The sequence below is a fragment of the Lepidochelys olivacea genome (genome assembly GCF_965140295.1).
Source record: "Lepidochelys olivacea isolate rLepOli2 genome assembly, chromosome: 12".
Lineage (NCBI taxonomy): Eukaryota > Metazoa > Chordata > Testudines > Cheloniidae > Lepidochelys > Lepidochelys olivacea.
Genome location: NC_140422.1, coordinates 8,984,083 through 9,005,393, shown reverse-complemented (window position 1 = coordinate 9,005,393; position 21,311 = coordinate 8,984,083). Strand labels below are relative to the sequence as shown.

The 21,311-nt window shown below is 41.8% G+C and overlaps 1 protein-coding gene across 1 annotated transcript in view; it reads right to left on the bottom strand.

Annotated features, from left to right (window-relative positions):
- MBTPS1 (membrane bound transcription factor peptidase, site 1) overlaps nucleotides 1-20,475 on the bottom strand; it is a 43,612-nt gene extending 23,137 nt beyond the window's left edge. Inside the window, exons 1-10 of the mRNA XM_084645017.1 lie at nucleotides 20,356-20,475; nucleotides 12,207-12,706; nucleotides 11,142-11,399; nucleotides 9,547-9,750; nucleotides 6,429-6,539; nucleotides 5,095-5,204; nucleotides 4,522-4,638; nucleotides 3,264-3,331; nucleotides 2,569-2,671; nucleotides 566-717 (exon numbers count right to left, since the gene is read on the bottom strand). Of these exons, the coding sequence (XP_084501143.1) occupies nucleotides 566-717; nucleotides 2,569-2,671; nucleotides 3,264-3,331; nucleotides 4,522-4,638; nucleotides 5,095-5,204; nucleotides 6,429-6,539; nucleotides 9,547-9,750; nucleotides 11,142-11,399; nucleotides 12,207-12,393 (1,310 nt within the window). The 5' untranslated portion in view covers nucleotides 12,394-12,706; nucleotides 20,356-20,475. The remainder of the gene's footprint in view (nucleotides 1-565; nucleotides 718-2,568; nucleotides 2,672-3,263; nucleotides 3,332-4,521; nucleotides 4,639-5,094; nucleotides 5,205-6,428; nucleotides 6,540-9,546; nucleotides 9,751-11,141; nucleotides 11,400-12,206; nucleotides 12,707-20,355) is intronic.
- Nucleotides 20,476-21,311: the final 836 nt, after the last annotated feature.

The window sequence follows — 21,311 nt, the reverse complement described above, 5'->3', positions numbered from 1 at the left end:
TTAGAGCATAAGCTTTCGTGGGCTACAACCCACTTCATCAGATGCACAGAATGGAACATATAGTAAGATATATATATACACACACACACAAATAAGCTGGAAGTTACCATACAAACTGTGAGAGGCTAATTAGTTAAGATGAGCTATTATCAGGAGAAAAAAAACTTTTGTAGTGATAATCAAGATGGCCCATTTAGACAGTTTGACAAGAAGGTGTGAGGATACATAACTTAAGGAAATAGATTCAATATGTGTAATGACCCAGCCACTTCCAGTCTCTATTCAAATCCAAGTTAGTGGTATCTAGTTTGCATATTAATTCAAACTCAACAGTTTCTCGTTGGAGTCTGTTTTTGAAGCTTTTCTGTTGCAAAATTGCCACCCTTAAATCTTTTACTGAGTAGTTAAGGTCTCAAACGGAAAAACTGTGCTTGTTGTTCTTCCGAGAGTTAGTTTTCGTAAGTGCAGAAACAAATATTTTTAATTGGTAGGCTTTTTAAAAGTCAATTTACAGATCTTGTTAATCAAATGCATTTGAGATATATGTTCTGAATTTAATTATTACCTTACTAGCAAAGTGACAGCACCTGCCACTACAGGAGAGGCAACACTTGTCCCAGAGAGGGAGCGGCATCCACCCTTCATACCAGAACCTCTCACTCCAGAGCCATAAGTAACAATGTCAGGCTTCACTCTACCATAACCTCCTGGCAGTTCCTATAAATTAATTAAAAAAATGGTTTATGTTTATATCAACATATCATTTACTAGTGCTGGCCTATGTCAGAGACAGGATACTGGACAAGATAGACCCCAGGTCTGATTCCGTAACATAAATCCTATGTTATTAAAACTATTCTGTATATGTTTTAGATTAACAGTTCCTATACACTTTTCACTTTGTTTTTTAAGTAGAAAAAATATATATTCAGAAAATTTTAATACTTCTTCAGGCAGCTTAAAATCATGAGTCTTAATCAGTCACACGTAAGACAAAGGAGATAATTATTCCACTCTACCAGACAGTGTTACCTATAATTTTTCCCACCCATGTACAGAATGAATTTTGTTATGTGCACCAATATGGAGGTGACATATTGGTGCACATAACAAAATTCATGCGGTGGGGGTGGGGCCGAAGGGTTCAGAGTGTGGGAGGGGGCTCAGGGCTGGAACAGAGGGTTGTGGTGCAGGGGTGTGAGGCTCCGGCTGGGGGTGCGGGCTCTAGGGTGGGGCCAGGGATGAGGGGCTTGGGGTGCAGGAGGGTGCTCCGGGGCTATGGCAGGGAGAGAGGACTCCCCCCAGCTCTCTCTCCCCGCAGCAGCACCTGTGCGGGGGGGGGGGGGGGGGGGGAGAGGTGCATCTCCCCACAGCAGCAGCTCCGGAGGTGGGGCTTCAGGATAGGCACCCCACCCCCGGCAGGCTCAGGCCTGGGGAGGGGGTGCCATAGCAGGTCTGGGCTGGGGGAGGGCTGCCCCGGCCAGGTCCGTGCCTGTCCGGGCTGCCCCGGCAGGTTGGGGGACGGGCTAGGTTGGGGCCGGGGCACCCCTCCCTCGGCAACTACAGGTCCCTGGGCAGGTTCCCTGAGCGCCTGCGTGGTGCTAAGAAGGCTGCTGTGCGGATGTGCAGCTTACAGGGAACTTAGCTACCAGGTAATGGTGAGGCCTCAGTTAGTATTGTCCTGGACTCTGGGTGCCGCTCTTTAGGAAAGAGATGGACAAATTGGAGAGATTCCAGAGGAAAGCAACAAAAATGATAAAAAGTTTAGAAAACCTGACCTATGAGGAAAGGTTAAAAAACCTGGACATGTTTAGTCTTGAGAAAAGAATACGGGGGAGACCTGATAATCTTCAAATATGTTAAGGGTTGTTATAAAGAGCAGTGTGATCAATTGTTCTCCATGTCCACTGAAGGTAAAACAGGAAGTAATGGGCTTCATCTGCAGCAAGGGAGATTTAGATTAAAAAGTTTTTCTAATATCCGATAATAAGGGTAGCAAAGGGTTTGCACAGCCTCTAGGGACAAGCACTAAGCCCATATGTGCTCCTTAAGTTAACAGACTGCCTAATGATAGTGCCAACAGTGGACCTAGGATCCCACAAAGGGAATGAGGTGGAATGAAGCAGTAACCACAGCATCCTGCACAGTGGCTAACAAATCTGGGTGATCTGAGGGCAAAGACAGGATGCACCCTAACAAAAGGCGTAAAAGGGTCTCTCTGGCTCACTTCTATGTAGCACTGAAAACCTAAAAGCCCATTAAAATAAAGTTCTGTTCTGAGGATGAAATGGCTATTTTAAGGATTTACTTTTATCACCTAAAAAGGAACTTAAAAAGGCTTAATTGACGCCAGTGTTTAGAGACTGCATTCTGTCAATTCTCATGTACCTATTACAGTTTAATACTTCGCACATTTTACCTTTTCATCCACATTAACTAATTTAATCCCAGGTGATTGGACCTACCGAGATTTTAAAAAGCTAACATGGCAGAGAGGGCATCTCTGTTAGAATTGGAAAGTTCATGTTAGATGTTTTGAAGCCATGCATATTTTATATTTGAGCTTACCCAGGTGGTCATTCCCCTCGATGAGAAACGAGCTATATTATCTTCAAAGTCAATTCCTCCTACTCCAATCACATCCATCTGGTCAGCAGGGTTATTGAGAGTGCTAAAACGAGTGAGCAGAGGGAGGGGGGTGGGAGGGAGACAATAAAAATAACGGGCACACCACCACCAGGTTCTCTTTGTCTGTCTAGGGTTTGCAACTTTGACAGCTGACATCCTCGGGTGAATTATTTCTGACAACTTCATTTACAGCAACTATTCAAGAAATCCCTTAAAATATCAAAACATATACCAAGAAAAGGAGCGATATTTATTTCAGTATTATTACATGAGGAGCCAAAAAGTAATCAATATATTTTTTAGAGATTTTTGCATTCCCTGAAGCTTGAGATTTGCATGCGCAAAGGTTTGTTGATATTGACAGGCAAACGTCAGTTTGAAGGACTCACTGACTTCTTTTATGCGTTTACATACTATCAAAACTGCTGAATTAAATAGCTGCAGCTCATCTAATTCAAGAATGTACTCCTCAGGTTAAAAAAAAAAAAAAAAAAAATCTACAGTGGAAAAAACAGCCTGACTCGTTCTCAAAAGACAGAATAATCTGTGATTTTTTTCCCCCCCAAGAGGAGGTAGGGGATTATACCTCAGGTACTTCAGGAAATTTTTAATTGAATGCTTTTAAAGAAACTTACCCATATAAAGGGCCATCATTGCCAATAGCAGAAACCATGATCACGTTGTTAGCTGTCAGTTCCCATACCTGCAAAGACAAAAAATAGACACATTATTTAAAGCAATGTACTGAAGCCAGAAAAATAAAGAAATAAATTATTTACACATGTACTGCACTGGTCTGACTACAACAATTTCCTTAAATCCACACTTTTTATTTTAATGGTACTTGCATCACACATACCATTGACACTTTCATTAATATAATTCGCAGTCTCAAAGAGTAAGAATAAACACAACTGTTAATGCAGGCCAAGATTTTCAAAAGAGACAAATGATTTGCATGCCTTAAACTCAGACATGTAATTTTTAATATTAAGTTATATGCTTAATAATCCACCAGTAATTGCACCCTTGCATAATAACATGTATATACTAGACTGTTGAACCCTTTCTACCCAAATTTTCCAAGGACAACAGTAAACTTTTGATTGTCAAATTAAACTAAATTAAGATAATTTAGAGAGCGTTTGGAACAGTACAAATTATTTTCATGTGCCAAACTACCTACTTAGCCCTTTCCAAAGCAGGTTTTTAGTTTTTGGTTCTTTTAAAACATTGTAATGAATTTAGTGCTTTTGAAAGATTGGTTCCTATGGCTGTCAGTCTAAGTCATATTTCTTCATAATTCAGATACAGTTCTGCAGTTTTTACTACAAATGAACGTGGGCTTAACAATTTTTAAAGAAAAATGTAACTTCTAATTTTAAAAATTTACTTTTCAATGCTGACTTACTTTGAAAAAGACTTGTAGTCACATATTCTAGCCTATTAACTCGACTTCTAATTAAATCAAGTTTCCTCATATAAAATTTGCAACTGAACTTCTGATAAATGGTTTCTGATTACAAAATTAACAAACCATTCAGGAGTAAATTTTTCAAAAGCAGCAATGGATTTTAGCCAACAACTTTCCATTTACGTTGGTGAGAGTCACACTATTAAAACTTCACCATCTAGCACTTTAAAAACGTTACCCATCAGTCTGTATACTATTCTATTTTTTTTTTAATAGAAATCACTCTAATAAAAATAGCGGTCAGTAAAGCACTGATCTTTTAAGCTGCTCTGCAAGGACAGATGACTGAATCTGTGTAGAACTTCACTGATGCCAATGGAACTCTGCACAGTCATAAAGGTCTGCCCACACAGAACACATTTCAGAATTGGGACCCATGAGGTGACCATGCTAAATATGTTCATAGTTTTTGCACTTACCTTGTCAACAAAAGGATGATCCATAAAGTCTGGACCACCAATACTAAGGTTTAATACATCTATCTTCTTTAAGATGGCATAGTTAAAGGCATCCAGAAACCAAGATGTATAGGAGACCTGTTTATTAAAGCACAACAAAAGCAACCATTTAGAAATCACATGAGAATGTATAAAAATAAAGCTAGGTATTAAAAGAAATAGAAATTTAAGGGTAGGAAACAAACAAAAGTAGACTGCTAAAACAAAAAAAAAACTATTTTGTTTTTTCTTTGGTATTTAAAATAAAAAGTTAATTTGATTTTTTTAATCCTTCATTAAAATAACACTAAAAGTAAGAGGTAGTGGTCCCGCATGAAGTTGATTGTAATACCAAATTCTTATTTGAATATAAACTCCAGGAGGCAATTCTAAAATCTGTGTAAATGTACATAATACTGTTAAAAAAACAAACTCTCTCTTTACAAAAGGAAATACTTTAAAGTTCACAGGAATTAATAGTATTTGTAATTTAAGGGTTAATAATGTGTTATTCCAGAAAGGTCTGAATTAAAATAAAACATTTACGATATCTACCTGATTATTTGTGAAGACCCTAAAAATGTGCAGCTCTGCATTTGGAGCAAATCCCTGGCATTCCCGCATGCTGGCTATAACACCGGCCACAAACGTCCCATGGCCCAGACCTGTTGCAAATTAGTAGTAGTATAAAAAATTAATAAAATAAAATGTTAGAAGCCAAACCATTTCACTGTAAAAATTTTAAAAATCCAGACATTTTGTATGCATATTCAATTGCTTCTCTCTTTCATCCTTAGGAACATTTAAGTTTATTTTAAAAAGCAACAGAAATGTTGGTCCAAGTTGAGAACTTGTTTCACTTTGATCTAAAATCCTTTGCAATAGATGCTAAGTGATTCCTACCAACAAGAATTTCTACAATTGAAACTGCATATATGTGGGGTGAAATCCTGACCTCACTGAAGCCAGGTTTTCCTACCGATTTTAGTGGGGAAAGAATCTCACCCATTAAATATATGATGTGCGGAAACAGAGGGAAAAGGATATCCTATAGACAGGAAATATTTTCTATCCCTCAAGTTTACTTGTTAAATATTTTGGTCAACTCTAAACAACACCTTTTTCCCCCAAGTGTTTTGATTCGGCTGTTTCGGGTGTTTTTCAACCTTTGTGCGTGTGTGGTTTTGCTTTTGTTTTTTTAATTGTCCAAATTTGAAATCAAAATACCATTCTGAATAAAAAATGGTTCATGAAGTTAAGTATTTGCATATCTGTAGCACTGGTGTATAAGATGGGGCAAATACAAGAAGACGAGAGACAATCATACAAAGGCAGATAAAAAGAAATGCAGAATATTGGCATGGATCTGCAGAGTTTGTGCTGGTGCCACAATTTTACTTTTCCACTGAAAAATTATGTGGATTACTAATGTTTCAAGGAGAGCTGCCAAAACTGTGATAACTCACTAGATTACCTGAAAATGAATCAAAATATTATCCCTGATAACTGGAAAAAATTAAACGCATTAAAATTAAAAAAAAAGGGGGGGGGGAGACAAGAAAAAAAAATGCTTGGGAGTTGCCTCACCCCCAGGTATTTCTACATTGCCTTTCTGCTTGGATAACATTTGGTCCCCTAGCCCTTTCTTAAAATTCTTGAAGAAATATGGCATAGGACTCAGCGGAGACAACACAAAACCCTGGGAGGTGTTGAGCCATCCAGTGAATTTTGTGAGAGTTCAGAGCACTCAACACATTGCAGAATTAGGTCCATTACCTGGGAAGATATGTAATTCTAATCTCAAACAATTTTATTGCATAATCCAGGATGCAACACATAATGTAAAATACATAATCTATAGTTTCAGCAATGCTATATATTAAACCTACCATCATCCAAGGTTCTCTCATTAGTCCAGTTTGTTCTTTCTTTTACATTTTTGAAATGTGGATGTTTTTCACTCAGTCCAGTATCAAAGACAGCTACTCTTACACCAGCACCTATTTCCATAAAAGAGGATTGGTATATAAATATATTTCCTTGATTTAGCATTTGTACCAGTTTATTCTGGAACGTAAAAGGAGTCTCCTGTGTGCTTAATGCACTGCGTGGTCTACACATTTCATGTCTTCCAAAACCAAAAGTCCTAGTTCACTCTTGAAATTCACCTAAAGAGCATTAGTTCCTTTCAGTTTCATAAAGGCAGAGACTAATTTAACAGAGTCTGGGGGGAAAAAAGTAAAGCTGATTTTGACCCCATGAGGGACTTTGATCAAGGTAAGTAGATCAACAAATTGATCTCCTTTTCACTTTTACCTACATACAAGTATAACTGAAAATTACACTTATATCTTGGTTTTTCAACAAAAATGATTTAGTATATTTTTCTAAAGAACTACTTTAAAAAAAATATTAAGTTTACAGAGTGAAACACTTGAAAGGTCAGGAAATATAGAATATAGTTGCCCATGCAACCTTAACTTTTCCTACATGCACGTATGTGCAGAAAAAGCTCTTTCATCTGACACTTCACCAACCAGCATTCCTGATCCTCGCTAAAAGTCTGGTTTATAGTGCCGTTGATGCGGGACCGGCAGGGGGCTGGGATGTGGGAGGGGCTGCGGGGTGGACTCTAAGAGGGAGTTTGGGTCTGGGAGGGGGCTTGGGGCACCAGATTGGGGGTCGGGGGCACTCACCTCTGGCAGCTCCCAGAAAGCAGCTCCCCGTCCCCGCTGTTGCTGGCAGAGGCATGGCCAGGCAGCTCTGTAGGCACGCTGCCTCCATCCCCCCTCCCCGAGCACTGACTCTGCAGCTCCCAGCCCATTGGCCAGGAACTGCAGCCAATGGGAGCTGCAGGGGGTGGCGCCAGACAGACAGACATAGCATGCCTGCTTGCACAGCCGCCTGGCCGCACCTCCGCCAGGAGCAACAGGGCCAGGGAGCCACTTGCAGGAGCTGCTGGAGGTGAGTGACCTCCCTCTCCCCACATCCGACACCCCGAGTCCCCTCCCGGACCCAAACTCCCTCCTAGAGCCTGTGCCCCGCAGCCCCTCCCACGCCAGTGCCCCGCACCCCAAACCCCTCCCTCTGAGTTAACTGGCATTTTTAATTTACTGGCACCCCCGTTCCCCCAGCATGCCGGTTAAAAAAAGCTTTTACTGTATTATGAGAAAGTACCTCCACAAAAAACTTCCTTAAACTTCCAGCATAGAACCAACCACAATGCCCACACAAAATACTCCTCTGTATCAGTGGTTCTCAACCAGGGGTCCGGGGTGCTCTTGGGGGCCACGAGCAGGTTTCATGGGGTCTGTGAAGCAGGGCCAGCATTAGAATCATTGGGACCCAGGGCAGAAAGCCAAAGCCCCATTGCATGGGGCCAAAGCCCAGAACCCTACCACCTGCGGCTGAAGCTGAAGCCTGATCAATGTAGCTTCCCGGGGGCCCCTGGCAATTGCCCCACTTGCTAACCCCTAATGCTGGCCCTAGCTTTTATCTGCAGAAAAACAGTTTTTGTGACACTGGTAGGTTGTGGAGTTTTTATTGGGGGGCTCAGAAAGAAAAAAGTTGAGAACCCCTGTTCTATATTAATCCAAAGTCCAGCCGTGGATCTCTACAGCAACAGCTAAAGTACAATATATTTTGCAGATGTATAGTAAAGTCTCTAATGTTATTCCCACATGAAAAACTGTGAGACTGGAATAAGGGTTGTGCATTTTGAATGGATTGTGGAGAAAATTTTGTGTTTGAATTAAAGTTGGCTAGACGCTGGAACTGCAAGTCAGCCTGTTGTGTGGATGTACTGTGAGAACATTTGAGTAGTGTAAAGTTTGGGTGTTTAAGGTAACCTTCATTTGCATGCCTTAACTTGTGATTTCCTTGATTTTTTTAGTGATTGTATTGGTATTTCAGTGTTGACAATTACTGACATAGCTATCAACATTGATATTTGTTATCCTCCTTAGTTCACTACAGAAACTCAATGTCCCCTACATCTTCCACAGCTGAATTCCTTTCCCACATCCCCCAGCCCCAACTACCCCTAACACAGAGACATGCTCTCTACCTTACATGTAACAACTTGCTCGTCACCATCTCCCCCTACCACATTAAGCTTTTAAAAGTTGATATATATCAACATTTTAAAGTTTAACGTAGCAGGGAAGCTAGGAAGGAAGGAGCAAGCATGTTGAGAAGTGGGGTGTAGGGGGACAGAAAAAAGGAGATGACATGAGTGGAAGGAAGAATTTGGAGCTGTGGGAAAAATTTGGGCTGTGTGTTCTCTTGCTAAATTAACCGTTTAAAAATAACTGATTTTATTTTTCAGCTAAAGAAAAGCTACACCGAGTCAGGTCTGCATAAATTCAAACAGTATGTAGCACTTTCCATCAAGTCAACAATGTTCAATAAATGTATCACAAAACTAAGTACTTCTCAGGCCAGGTCTGCACTACAAACTTTTGCTAGCATACTGCATAACCAACCATATACTGGTTACGGGTGGGGAGAGGTGTGAACAGTGACCATCATGGCTGTGCTGGCAAAGACAGTTACACCAGTAAAACTGCACTTTTGCTGGTATAGTTTATTTTGCTCCGGGGGGGTGGGGGTGGGGGGCCTGGAATAAGCTATGCCAGCAAAAGTGCAAGCGTTCCTAATGTAGACCTGGCCTCATTCTCTAGAGAATTCAGATCCATCTGTAATGGATTAATAAATATAAAAAGGGAGCTGGTTGTGTCTCCTTATTACTACATGAGTATTTTTTTTCTCACTTGTCTCAGAGACGCTCCATTTTTTTTTTGTTTTCTAGCCAGGCAGTTCATAGAATATCAGGGTCATCTAGTCCAATCCCCTGCTCAAAGCAGGACCATTCCCCAACTAAATCATCCCAGCCAGGGCTTTATCAAGCCTGACCTTAAAAACCTCAAAGGAAGGAGATTCCACCACCTCCCTAGGTAACGCATTCCAGTGCTTCACCACCACCCAAACCAACAGAAAAAAGCATACCTGTATAACCCATTTGCCAGAGCACATCTGCCTGCAGGGTTTGAGCAACTTGCCGTGGTATAGCTCTCAGTAAACGCCTGCTTGAATGCCTGCCTGTTGCATGCCAAAATCCAGAGCCTAATGATAGGCTTGCTCTTCTCAGAGGACGAGATGACTGCCATTTTTGAGTCCATCTGGTTTCATTGCATGGCAATGTAGGATCAGCTAGATAGGAATTGGATGGAGAAAAGAAAAGTGCAATACATTTAATTTTCTATACTATGAAATATATGAACATGTTATTGGTACACTTTAGCCCTACTGTGAACAAAAATTTTAGATAGAAAAATTTTCACTTTTCAGACATTTGTCTAACCTAAATTTTATTTAAATCCTTAATATACCCTCTAAATACAAAAGCTCCATTCTAAAAGCTAATTACTACAGCTCTTATACTGAATATATTACACACGTTTAACTTAAGCATGTGAATAGATTAACTGAAGTCAGTAGGTGAAATCCTGACCCCACTGAAGTCCGTGGGAATTTTGCCCATTAAATCCCTAGTAGATTGAATCTATAATATACTGTGTTATGTCACTACAGAAAATACAGCTTTTAAACCAACTTGAATCCTTGATCACACCTCAGAATAGGTATTCTAAAACAGGGATAGTTTCACAATTAACGGGACGAGCCTTTGTCAGAAATAAATCATAATGTCCAGAAGTCACTGCATTCTCATTTGTATAACATACTCCTGGGGGAATTCTGCACCAAAAAAATTAAAAATGCTATGCCAAAAAATTAAAAATTCTGCACACAATATTTTGAAATTCTGCAAAATTCTGCATATTTTATTTGTCAAAATAACACAATATAATCTCTTCAGTTTCAATCATTTTGGTAATTTATTTCAAAATACCTGTCAACAATACAGACAACAGCAAAAAAGATTTCCCCAGGAGTAGAGAGTTAAAGAAACCCCTACTACAACCCAGTTCCAGTTGGGGGTTGCTGGAGGGAGCTGTGGGGCCCTCAGAGCCCAGATACCTGTACTCCCATCCCCACAGAGCCCAGCTGCAGGCACTCCCCCAGCCCAGACACCCACACCCTCTTCCTCCCCAGAGCAGAGCCACGGAGCACCCCCCTGGCCCAGACACCCATACACACCTCCCCACAGAGCCTAGCTGCAGGGCAGCCCCCAGCACAGACACCAGCACCTCCAGAGCCTTTACTCCACCCAGCTTCTTTATTGTCCCGCCGGGGACATGGTGTGGTGCAGCCCTGCCCTTCCTCATCCTCTGCCAGAGCTGGCTAGGTCTCCCAGGCCCTCTCCTGTCCCCAGGAGAATGAGGATCAAAGAGTGTGCAGCCTCCAGCCCTGCCAGGCTGGATGCTCTGGTCACTGCGAGCTGGGATCTGCAAGTCCAGCAGCCCCGAGTGGCAGCCATAAATTCTGCAGGGCAAAAGGGAATTCTGCAGTCCGCAGAATTCCGCCAGGAGTAATAACACTAATTTTGTGGGACTGGAATAAAGCTTACAGATTTTTTTTAAAAATGAATTTAGTGCCACCAGAGATTAGGAACAGCTCTTTTGAAGGATGACTTTACTTACGCTCTGAATACTTGAGAGAGCGAAATACTTTCCGCTGGGGGGTTACTCGTTTGATGTTTGGGTGGTCTTCTAGTGTCAATACTCCATCCTTCTGTTTCTCTTTGATCTGGATCACCTCAAAATCACTAGGGTAGTCACTGGCTGGGTTGTTGCGAGGTACAATCCTCCAGTTCTCTATATCACTATTCTTCAGTGCGCTTGAAATAAATTTACTTCTAGCTTTAGCTGTAAAGTATCCATTGAAAGCCACAATATATTCTGCAAGCAGAATACCATACATTAGAAATTACATTTCAACCAGACATTACAATAGGCACATCTATACCACCACCGAGATCTGAATCTTCCTCCTTATTATCAAAACAAATGTCTCAATCTCCCAAATGAAAATATTATGATTCCATTATTAAGAATATTATGGTAACGTGGATTTACGATTTATATAGGTTATGATTTTCAAAATACTCTAGGGGTTTTAAAACACGTTAATTTTAATGGAAGATACCATATTTGTCTAAATACGCCCAGACTGTTTGGAAATCCTCATACATAGGTTAGTTCACAAACTGTCACAAAAAAATAAAATAGTGAACACATTGTTTTATATGGCTTTTTTGCTGTAGAATTTGTAAAACATCCAGAAAAAAATATTTAAATTGACTTTATATCTGCATTTTGATGTGTATTAAAAATAAGCCAACTAATGATGATGTCAGAGACAAACCCGTCCTCTCCAGAAAAAACCTTTTTAACAAATTGGAACCATCATATTGTGCACATTTTTAGCCTATATAATCCCATGATATTTTTACCATTATCTTGTCTTCTTCTCCCACTCCCTCCTATTATTTGTCATGCTTTCTTTATGTATCTTGTTTTCAGTTAGACTGTAACTGAAGGGGAAGGGGACGGGGTCTTCCTATATGACTGTAAAGGACTTTGCACAACAGAACCCCATATCCGATTGGGGTCTTTGAACACTATGTTAACACAAATAATACATAAATCATCAGCAGCATGTATCTAAGATTTAAACACATTTTAAAAAACTGGATTCTTTATTACCATGTTCTACTACTGTCGACGAGAATTCCACTTTCAAAGTAAGACGAGAGCATCCAGGACATAGGTGGGCCTCATGAGAGGAATTTCCTAGTCTTGTACCCAGGTGTTTTTTGCCGCAGAGTAAAATTACAATCAGGATCAACCAGATGTTTGCAAACTTCATGGTCATAAGAGAATATGGTTTCATTCAAAAAATTCCCTATATTCAAATGACACGTTTTCTCTTTATAAATTAGTTCAATTTTGTATCAATAAATGTTGCCTTTGCTGTGTTGTTCAACTGGATAGTCTCAAAGTTTTGTCCAAGTTAAGCAAAAATCTAGATTTCATGGTTTTTTGAGGTTAAGCCTAGTAAACAGGCTTATTTCTTTCTACGTTTTTTCTCCATTTTGGATTAAAGGATTCTCTCACTCAGAATGTGATAGCTCAGTCCTGTACTCCATTTTATGATGTGAAAGGTAAGCCCAAGGTAGAATTAAGCAAGTTTTTTGCAATCCAACCTGTAAAATAAACAAACCCACCAACAAAAATCATTAGATTTGTCAAACATACAAAAACGTATATTACAACAATAACTGACATTCAGCAATTATTATCGGAGAGAAACCATTTAATTCTAGATTATGCTTCTCTTTGATTTTTAATTTTAATTTCTTTTATTTTTGTAGTTTTCAAAGCTGCTGACAAAGTCATTATAGGATATGTTTTGTATGTACTTATTAACAATTGTCTCATCATTCATTTTTGTACAACACTAAACACAATGGGACCCAATCCTGACTGAGACTTATGGGCACTATCATCTAATATTATTATTAGATAATAATAATATTTATAGTATTATGTGTATTACTGTAGCACCTAGTAATGATAGTATAACATGTATTAAATTGAGAAGTGTTATGGAAAGGATAGTATAAAGATATAAAATAAGATATTTTTGTTTTATCAACAGGATTTTGCACATACTGAGTTGAAGGCACAATCAAATTTCACATCAGACATTATGTTTGATGGAAATTGAGGCTAAAGGAATGTAGTGATGATAAATCCAGCTTCATGTTGTCCGTTCTTATGCAAGAGCAGACCTTGGCTTATACTTTTGAGTGGAATTTTTATGGCATTTGTCTGTCAAGAGTCCCCTAAAGGAATTATTACTTCGAGGTATTTGCTTTTTTTTCCTGAGTGAAGGTGTGTTATAATTCCAAATAACAATAATTTAGTAGAGAGTATCACTGGGGGGATTTCAGTGTAACAGGGACTCTGTGAAAATGCTTTTCTTCTGAATCTAGGCACTATAATATACAATACATTAGTATGAATTTGTTATTCAGAAAACTCACTTTAAAAGCAGCTAAAATCCTAAATGCTACACTGACATTTTAAATACTTCACTTGGATTTAGGGATGAAGTAATAGAAAATCTTGGATGGACAGCTCTGCCGTCCCAACCAGAGGTAGTGAGAAGCAAGTCATTTCAGGACACCCAACATCCAAAATTTTTGATCTGAGTCGACTTAAAATACAGCACAGTAAGTGACAAGCTACGACAACTCCATGCTGGCAATGCAATTTGTCCTGCTCCAGGTGAGTACCACAGCTCAGGATAACAGTCTTCATCTGGTACAAATAGCACAGCTGCATCATATCTTAACAGATCGAGCAGAACATGGCAACAGGAATCTACTGAGGTTTCCAATAAAAAAGTAGTTTAATAGTATAGCAGTTCATCAAAAATGCAGTCTAGAAATACCTGCGGCACTCAATGCAGGGAGCACCAGATGACACACAAAGCAAGAGGACAGAGACCCACCCCATCCTTACTGCAAATGAGCCATTCAGCACTCATGAGAACCAAGAGGCTGAAGATAGTTCATTATTTCCAGTTCCTTATTCACCATACCATCTCCTTATTCATGGGTTCCCATTACCACATTCAAATAACAAAATAATTTAAAAATATATCAATGTCTGATTAATTCTTTGGAAATTTAATCTAATTAATTTGATAACATTTTAAATTAATAATTATTTATCAATTAAATAATCAAATACGGAATTGGGTTTTGACTGACCATATGTGACAAGATAAGTCTTGGTCACCCCAAGTGAAGGTAGCCTTGAAGGAAGAACTGACTGCAACATCTACCAGACTGCAGTAACACCCAGGCAAAACAAGATACCTCTGAAATAATATCATGTAATATAGCCCATTTGTATTTGCAGTACATTGCTATTTCACCTTTCAAAAAGCATATGTACATGAAAGCTCAGCTGTAATTAGTATTGGATCTTCAGAGAGTGAGTGTATGTAACTTACGCCTCGATGTTACAGGTTAAGGCTGCAAGTTTGATTCCGTGACTTCTGCAGCGGCTAGTGCAGCTGCTTCAGGGGCTGCCCAATGAGCTCAGGCAGCCCCTGGGCCAGTCGCACCAGCCACTGCTGGGGCAGTCTTAGGTCACTACCCGCCCCCCCCAGCAATAGGAGGAATTTGGGTGGGGGACTCGGGGGTCAGGGCTGGGGATTGGGGCATGGGAGGGGCAGCGCTTACCTTGAGGGAGCTCCTGGAAAGCAGTAATATGTCCCTCCCTCAGCTCCTAGTGCTGCCTCCACCCACAGGCACTGCCCCCGCTGCTCCCATTGGCCACTGTTGTTGGCCAATGGGAGTTACAGAGCTGGCAGCATACGGAGCTAGGAGCTTTGGGAGGTACATGTCACTGCTATCCGAGAAGCTAGGGAGGGAGCCTGCCAGCCCCACCAACCCTCTGCCCCAGCACCAGCGGGGATTCCAGTTTGCTCGCACCTGCGGCGCTTCCCGGACCCCCCCACCAGCAACCGCAGCACTCCCAATATTTACTCAGGGGTATAGTACAAGTCATGGATGGGTCACAGCCTGTGCATTTTTGTTTACTACCCGTGACCCGTCCATGACTTTTACTAAAAATACCTGTGACTAAAACATAACCTTAACTATGGTTAGCGGAGATGCTAACAGCTGAACAAAGCAAACATTTCACGTTAGCTGGCCTTACTTTCTCCACGTACTAAGAGTAACTGGTCATCAGTTGAGAGAACAAAAAGCCGACTATGACTTTGGTTGGGCTTTAATTCATGCTATTACAGAGGTTATCAGCAAGATAACTCCTATAAGTTATCTCAATGCTTGTTTTATGTATGTACTGGGAGAGGGCAAGCTGATTTTACAATATTACACATTTGCGTACTGCATATGATTAAAATAATAATATGTGGACATTTAGCTAAAGTGAAAGATTTCCACTGATTTCTTGTATGCTTCTGCATTCTGTAAAATGGGAAAACAATGCATGAATGTAGTGAAATGATTAGCAGACTCAGCATAATTTTCAGTACAGCATATTTTACTAGACGGTGCACTAAAAAAGGTAGCACAATGTGTACAGAAAAAACAGATATTCTTCACTTAAAACATTCTTGGATTTGATCCTGAAATAGTGATTGAGTGTAATGAGGGAGCAACTTGCACAATTCAACTTTTGTTAAATTGATTCCATCACCTAGTCTCGAAAAAGATGATCAGGAGAATGTAAATTCTCCTCCAGCCGTATATTAGGGTACTGAATTTCAGAAAATACTGTTCAAGTATGTCTCAATATGACCATTATGGATTGGCAATGTGCTATATGCAATAAAATGGACACTAACAAGGGACAGTAATACCACTGTTGAAAACTGGTTCAGAATAGTGAAAAAACAAGGTCTGAATGACAAACTCCTTGAAGAGCTTCAGAGTTTGTGGAAATTATGAAAGACACTATTAAAGGTAAACTATGTGCAACTGCTATAGGCATCTTGCATAACTGTAACAGAAAGGAGAAGTCCCCAAGAAGAAAGTAGCTGATGATGTTGCTGATTTAGATATTCCAAAGCCTCACACTCAAGTTGAGACCTGAAATAAATGTCCACATTCAACACCCAAGAACTGAGACAAATATTTTAAGGCTCCTCAAGGGCAGCTGTATAAACCAAAACATTGGTTGTCCTGTCCTCAACAGAATGGTGTGGCCAAACTGAAGAAAGGCAAGGTGATATTCACCAACACATGCCCAAGGGATAATCTACTGTACATCATTAATATGATAATTAAAAAATATCAGGCAGTAAAACCTGAGGTTGAACTATTTCAAAATAGAGATGAAGTGCTGCAAAGGCTACTTACAATGAGTGAGGCATTTAATAACAACGGGAATGCAGGGAAATTATGATAGCTTACACAATTTCAGAAATTTACAGGAAGGAGTGTGTGGGATTGCTATGGAAGGGAAGGAGATACGGTGACTTCCCACCTCTCCTATTTCTTTAGTACAACACAGTACTCTACACGTTGTGGTTCAAATTTTCCCCAAAAAGAAAATGAAATAACACTACCTAGTGTTCGATAGATATATATTCTCACATTATATAATGTCCCTCTACCAAGCATCAATGATAGTAATTTACAGGTAATTTTTCAAAGACAAACTTTCATTTGTATGTAGTTGGGTGGTTTGGGCACTTGCCTGGGGTGTGGGAGACCCAGGTTCAAGTCCCTAATTCAGAGTCAGACTCTCCCCTGTGAAGCTGTTCCACTTTGTATAAATATTTGTATTCCATTGGCCAAACAGAGAGAGAGAGAGAGACTCACTCTGTGCTCACCCAAGTCCATGTCCCTATTCAAAACCAAACAGAGCAGAGACTTGAACCTAGGTCTCCCACATCCTCAGCGCCCTAACCTCCAGATTATTGGCTGTACCTGTGTTTCTCTTTTTCTCTGTATTTTTCTGCAAAATATTTGGAAAGATCTCAGTTTTGTCCAGATGCAGAAGGAAAACAAATTATGAAACCTTCAACTTCTTTTTGTGTGAAGGAAAATCCATTTTCTGGTTTGCTGTACTTAAAAGGCGCTATGTAAAATGCAGTGTTGTCCTAAAACAAATGTGCATTTAATAACCTGACTATTGTTGCTCTTCCATAATGAGTCTGAAAATGTTATAAAAATAAATACACACTTTACAAACTGAAAAATATGTCTTTTAACAAAATTAAGTAAAAATTTTGGTCAAAATTTAAAAGTCTGCAACTTGTCAAATACACAAATCTTATTTAAGTCAGTCGAAGCTTTTGAAAATCAAGTCATTTTTACTGTCATGCATAAATGTGCGTTTGTAGCATAACTTCCAATACCAAAGTTTAAAACTTTGTCCTATACTACACCATTTTGCTATCTGTAGCACATTTAAACTAACTAAATTGTACATGTTAAGTAAGCTTATTTTATGTACTCTAATTCATTGATAATATTACTTTGGCCTGGTCCACACTACACGGTTAGGTCGATGCAACGCAGCTTACGTTGACCTAACTGTGGATGTTATGTACACTTAAATTTCGCTCCTGCTGATGTAACTGCCTCACTACGCTGACTTTATAACACCACCTCTCCAAGCGGCATAGAGTCAAGACCAATGTAGTAAGGTAGACACTGTGTTACTTACACTGATTGTTATTGGCCTCCGGGAGCTATCCCATAATCTCCCCTGCCCCCCACTGCTCTGGGAACACAGGAGGTTCTGATCCAGCCATAAAAACACTGACATCTATTATTAGATTGCTTGGGGCATAAAGGAGAAGGGTTACAAGAGGGACCACCAGCAGTGCTATGTGAAAACCAAGCTGTGGCAGACAAGGGAGGCCAACAATCAATCTGGTATGGAGCCACAAATATGCTGCTTTTACAAAGAGCTGCATGCATCTCTACAGAGATCCCACCACCACCTCCAAAAGCCCCATGGATATTTTGGAGAAGCCTGAGTCACAGATCCCCGCCATGAACAGTGAGGAGGAGCTGGACGAGGAAGAGTGTGGAGGGGACAGGTGAATCCAGCTGGGCAGCGAGCCAGGACATGTTTTGACTCCACTGCAGTCTAGCCAGTCCTGACAGTCGAGCATGGGGGAGCCTGATGCAGGGGAGGGAACCACTGAGAACTATGCAGTTTGCTTTGAAATTACAGAGGTGGAACCTGCAAATTAGCAAGACACATCTGTCGATTTACTCTTTTACTTGTGCTAAAAGAGGTAATGAAACAAACAAGAGAGGTAGTATTGCTTTCTGCTTTTCATTCCCCTCTAGAGTTAGGCAGAGGGGGCCATACGAAGCAATTTGTTTGTGAGTACTGGGATGTCCTGCGATATATACAACAAAAATAATATGAAGAAAAGCATAGGCACATTTGACCCCCAAATAACCTCACTTATTAACTATGTACAAACGTAGAAAAATTAGCTGAATTCATGCTGCAGTTCTGATTGGTTTCTGATGGCTTGCAGAATGCAGTGAGCACCTCTAGAGGAATCTCATTTCTCTTAAAAGGATATTACCCTATTGTAATGCACTAAAATTAGTTGAACTAGTGAGTGACTTTAGTGTTGCTTTGAGACTTGTACAGTTGCAGTGTGGCTTGGTACACTTTAGAAATGGGAGAACTCTTCATTTGTGGCTGGAATATCTCCACTTCCTTAGTCATAACTAAGACTGCATGTCTGACACGGAGATCATAGATTCCATGACTTCTGCAGCGGCCGGTGCGGCTGGCTCAGGGGATGCCTGAGCCAGGCAGCTCCTGGGCCAGCAGCAATAGTTTGGGTGTGGGAGGGGGCTCAGGGCTGGAACAGGGAGTTGGGGTACATGGCGGCGCTTACCTTGGTGCAGGGATGGGGGGCTCCCCAGAAGTGGCCAGCATGTTTCTGCAGCTCCTAGGCAGAGAGCACCACCGCCGGAGCTCCAATTGGCTGTGGTTCCCAGCTAATGGGAGCTGTGGAGACAGCGCTTGTGGCCGGGGCAGTACACTGAGGCCCCTCAGCCTTCCCTCCCCCTAGTAGCTGCAGGGACATGCTGGATGTTTCCGGGGAGCTGTGCAGAGAGCCTGCCTGTCCCACCAACCCTTCCCCACCCCCAGCGGGGGTCTGAGGCCACCCCCCAAGCACCCACAACATCCACAGATCATCCCCCCCAAGCAACCGTGGTCCCCCAGCCCAAGTTGTACTTACAGGTAACGGGCCATGAATTTTTGTTTACTGCCCATGACTTTTACTAAAAATACCCATGACTAAAACGTAGCCTTCGTCATAACAAATGTCTTAGACATTTAAATTTTGATAAATGTAGCCATTTTTCCTGTTCTCACTTTGTTTAGGAACCTTTATGTGTAATCACAGACTTCCTAATATCTAGTTGTCTGTATAATTTCTGTGAGAACATTACAGATGGATTTGTGACACTAGTTAAATACTTTAGCAAAAGAGGTACAATATTTGGGAGAGTTTACCTCAGAAAGGAAGCTTTTGTTACGGATACAACTTATCCCAGCTCCTTGAGAACCATCTGATGGTCACTTGGCCCAATATTTGATTTGTCCCACACAATCAAAACCCAGCTCCGTATTCAAGCACCTCTTAACTGTAAAAGTGGGGTGAAGGAGCGACTTGGCAACATACTGCACACGAACAAAGCTTTGGGATGGGGGGTGGCATGCCTCACCTCCTTCATGACAGTCTGACGTTGTTGGCCACAGGGCCATGTCACTTGGGGTGTCCCACGAAACATTTTGTCATGTGCATTCAAGTTGTTGTTAACTAGCTAATTACTAATTCTGATTATCCCTATGTTAATTTGATGACATTTCTATAAAATTAACCTTACCCTGATATATTTTTTAAATAGTTTGGGCCCTTGAATAAGGAGCTGGGGAAATGGAACCAAACCAACTCCAGACTCGTTGAGAGCTGTGTGCCCCTCCCCTCAGAACCCCCTCCCAAAAACAACCCTACATGCCCCCCCCCCCAGTAGCTCTGCAGCTTCTTCACCCCGCCAGGGCTGCGCTGCAGGCCCCTCACCTCATTAACGCGAGACCCCTTGTTCCCATACATGCCCCCTATGGTTCCCTCATGGCCCCGCTGGAACTGGGGTCACCCCCTCCTCACACACACACAGCACCCCCATAGCTCTCTCCAAGCCCTCGATAGCCCCCCACAGGGCCGACCCACGTTGAGCTCCATCACCCCACGCCCCGCGTGACGCGCCGCCTCCACCGCAACACCCTCCCTACGTCACCACCCCTCGCCGCCTCTAACCGTCTCTCCCCCGAAGCGCCGTGTCCAGGGCCTCCACGCGCCATTTTGAGCGGTGTTTACTAACAACGTCTCGCGAGAAGACGGCGGCCAACAGAGTGGGGAACATGACCCGACGCTCAACGTCGGGGGCGAGGGAAGAGGAGAGGCGCATGCGCAAGACTCCGGCGCCCTTAACCGGGCTGTGCGTTCGCATGGGCGTCCGGAGTCTCGCGAGGCTTGGTGCGGGATACCGGAAGAAGCCGGGAGAGGGCTTCGGCGGGTCTTTCAGGGCGGCTGCGGGTCACGTGGGCGCGTGGCAGCCAAGGGCCGCTGCACCCGTGTCCTCCCGGGAGCTGGTCTGTTGGCCACGCTCACGCCGCCCAGGGTGGGAGGATCCAGTGACGCCAGGCTGTGGGGGGCCTGAGAGGAGATCGGCTGGTGCTGGGGGGGAGGGAGGGATTTGCGGGGGTGCTACAGGTACGTCAAGGCACCCAGCGCGCTGGAGGGGCGTCTGTGACTGGGGTTAGGTAGACCTGTAAGTTACGGTTCACAGCGACCTTCATGTCTGTGATTGCGTGACCAGAGAGATTGAAGTGTTCTCCGACTGGTTTATGAATGTTATAATTCTTGACATCTGATTTGTGTCCATTTATTCTTTTACGTAGAGACTGTTGCCAGTTGTGCCCACATATCTATTCAGGGGACACTATCACAGGGCCTAATCACATCAGCCACACTATCAGAGGCTCGTATACCTGCACAGCCACCAATGTGATATATGCCATCATGTGCCAGCAATGCCCCTCTGCCATGTACATTGGCCAAACTGGACAGTCTCTACGTAAAAGAATAAATGGACACAAATCAGATGTCAAGAATGATAACATTCATAAACCAGTCGGAGAACACTTCAATCTCTCTGGTCACGCAATCACAGACATGAAGGTCGCTATCTTAAAACAAAAAAACTTCAAATC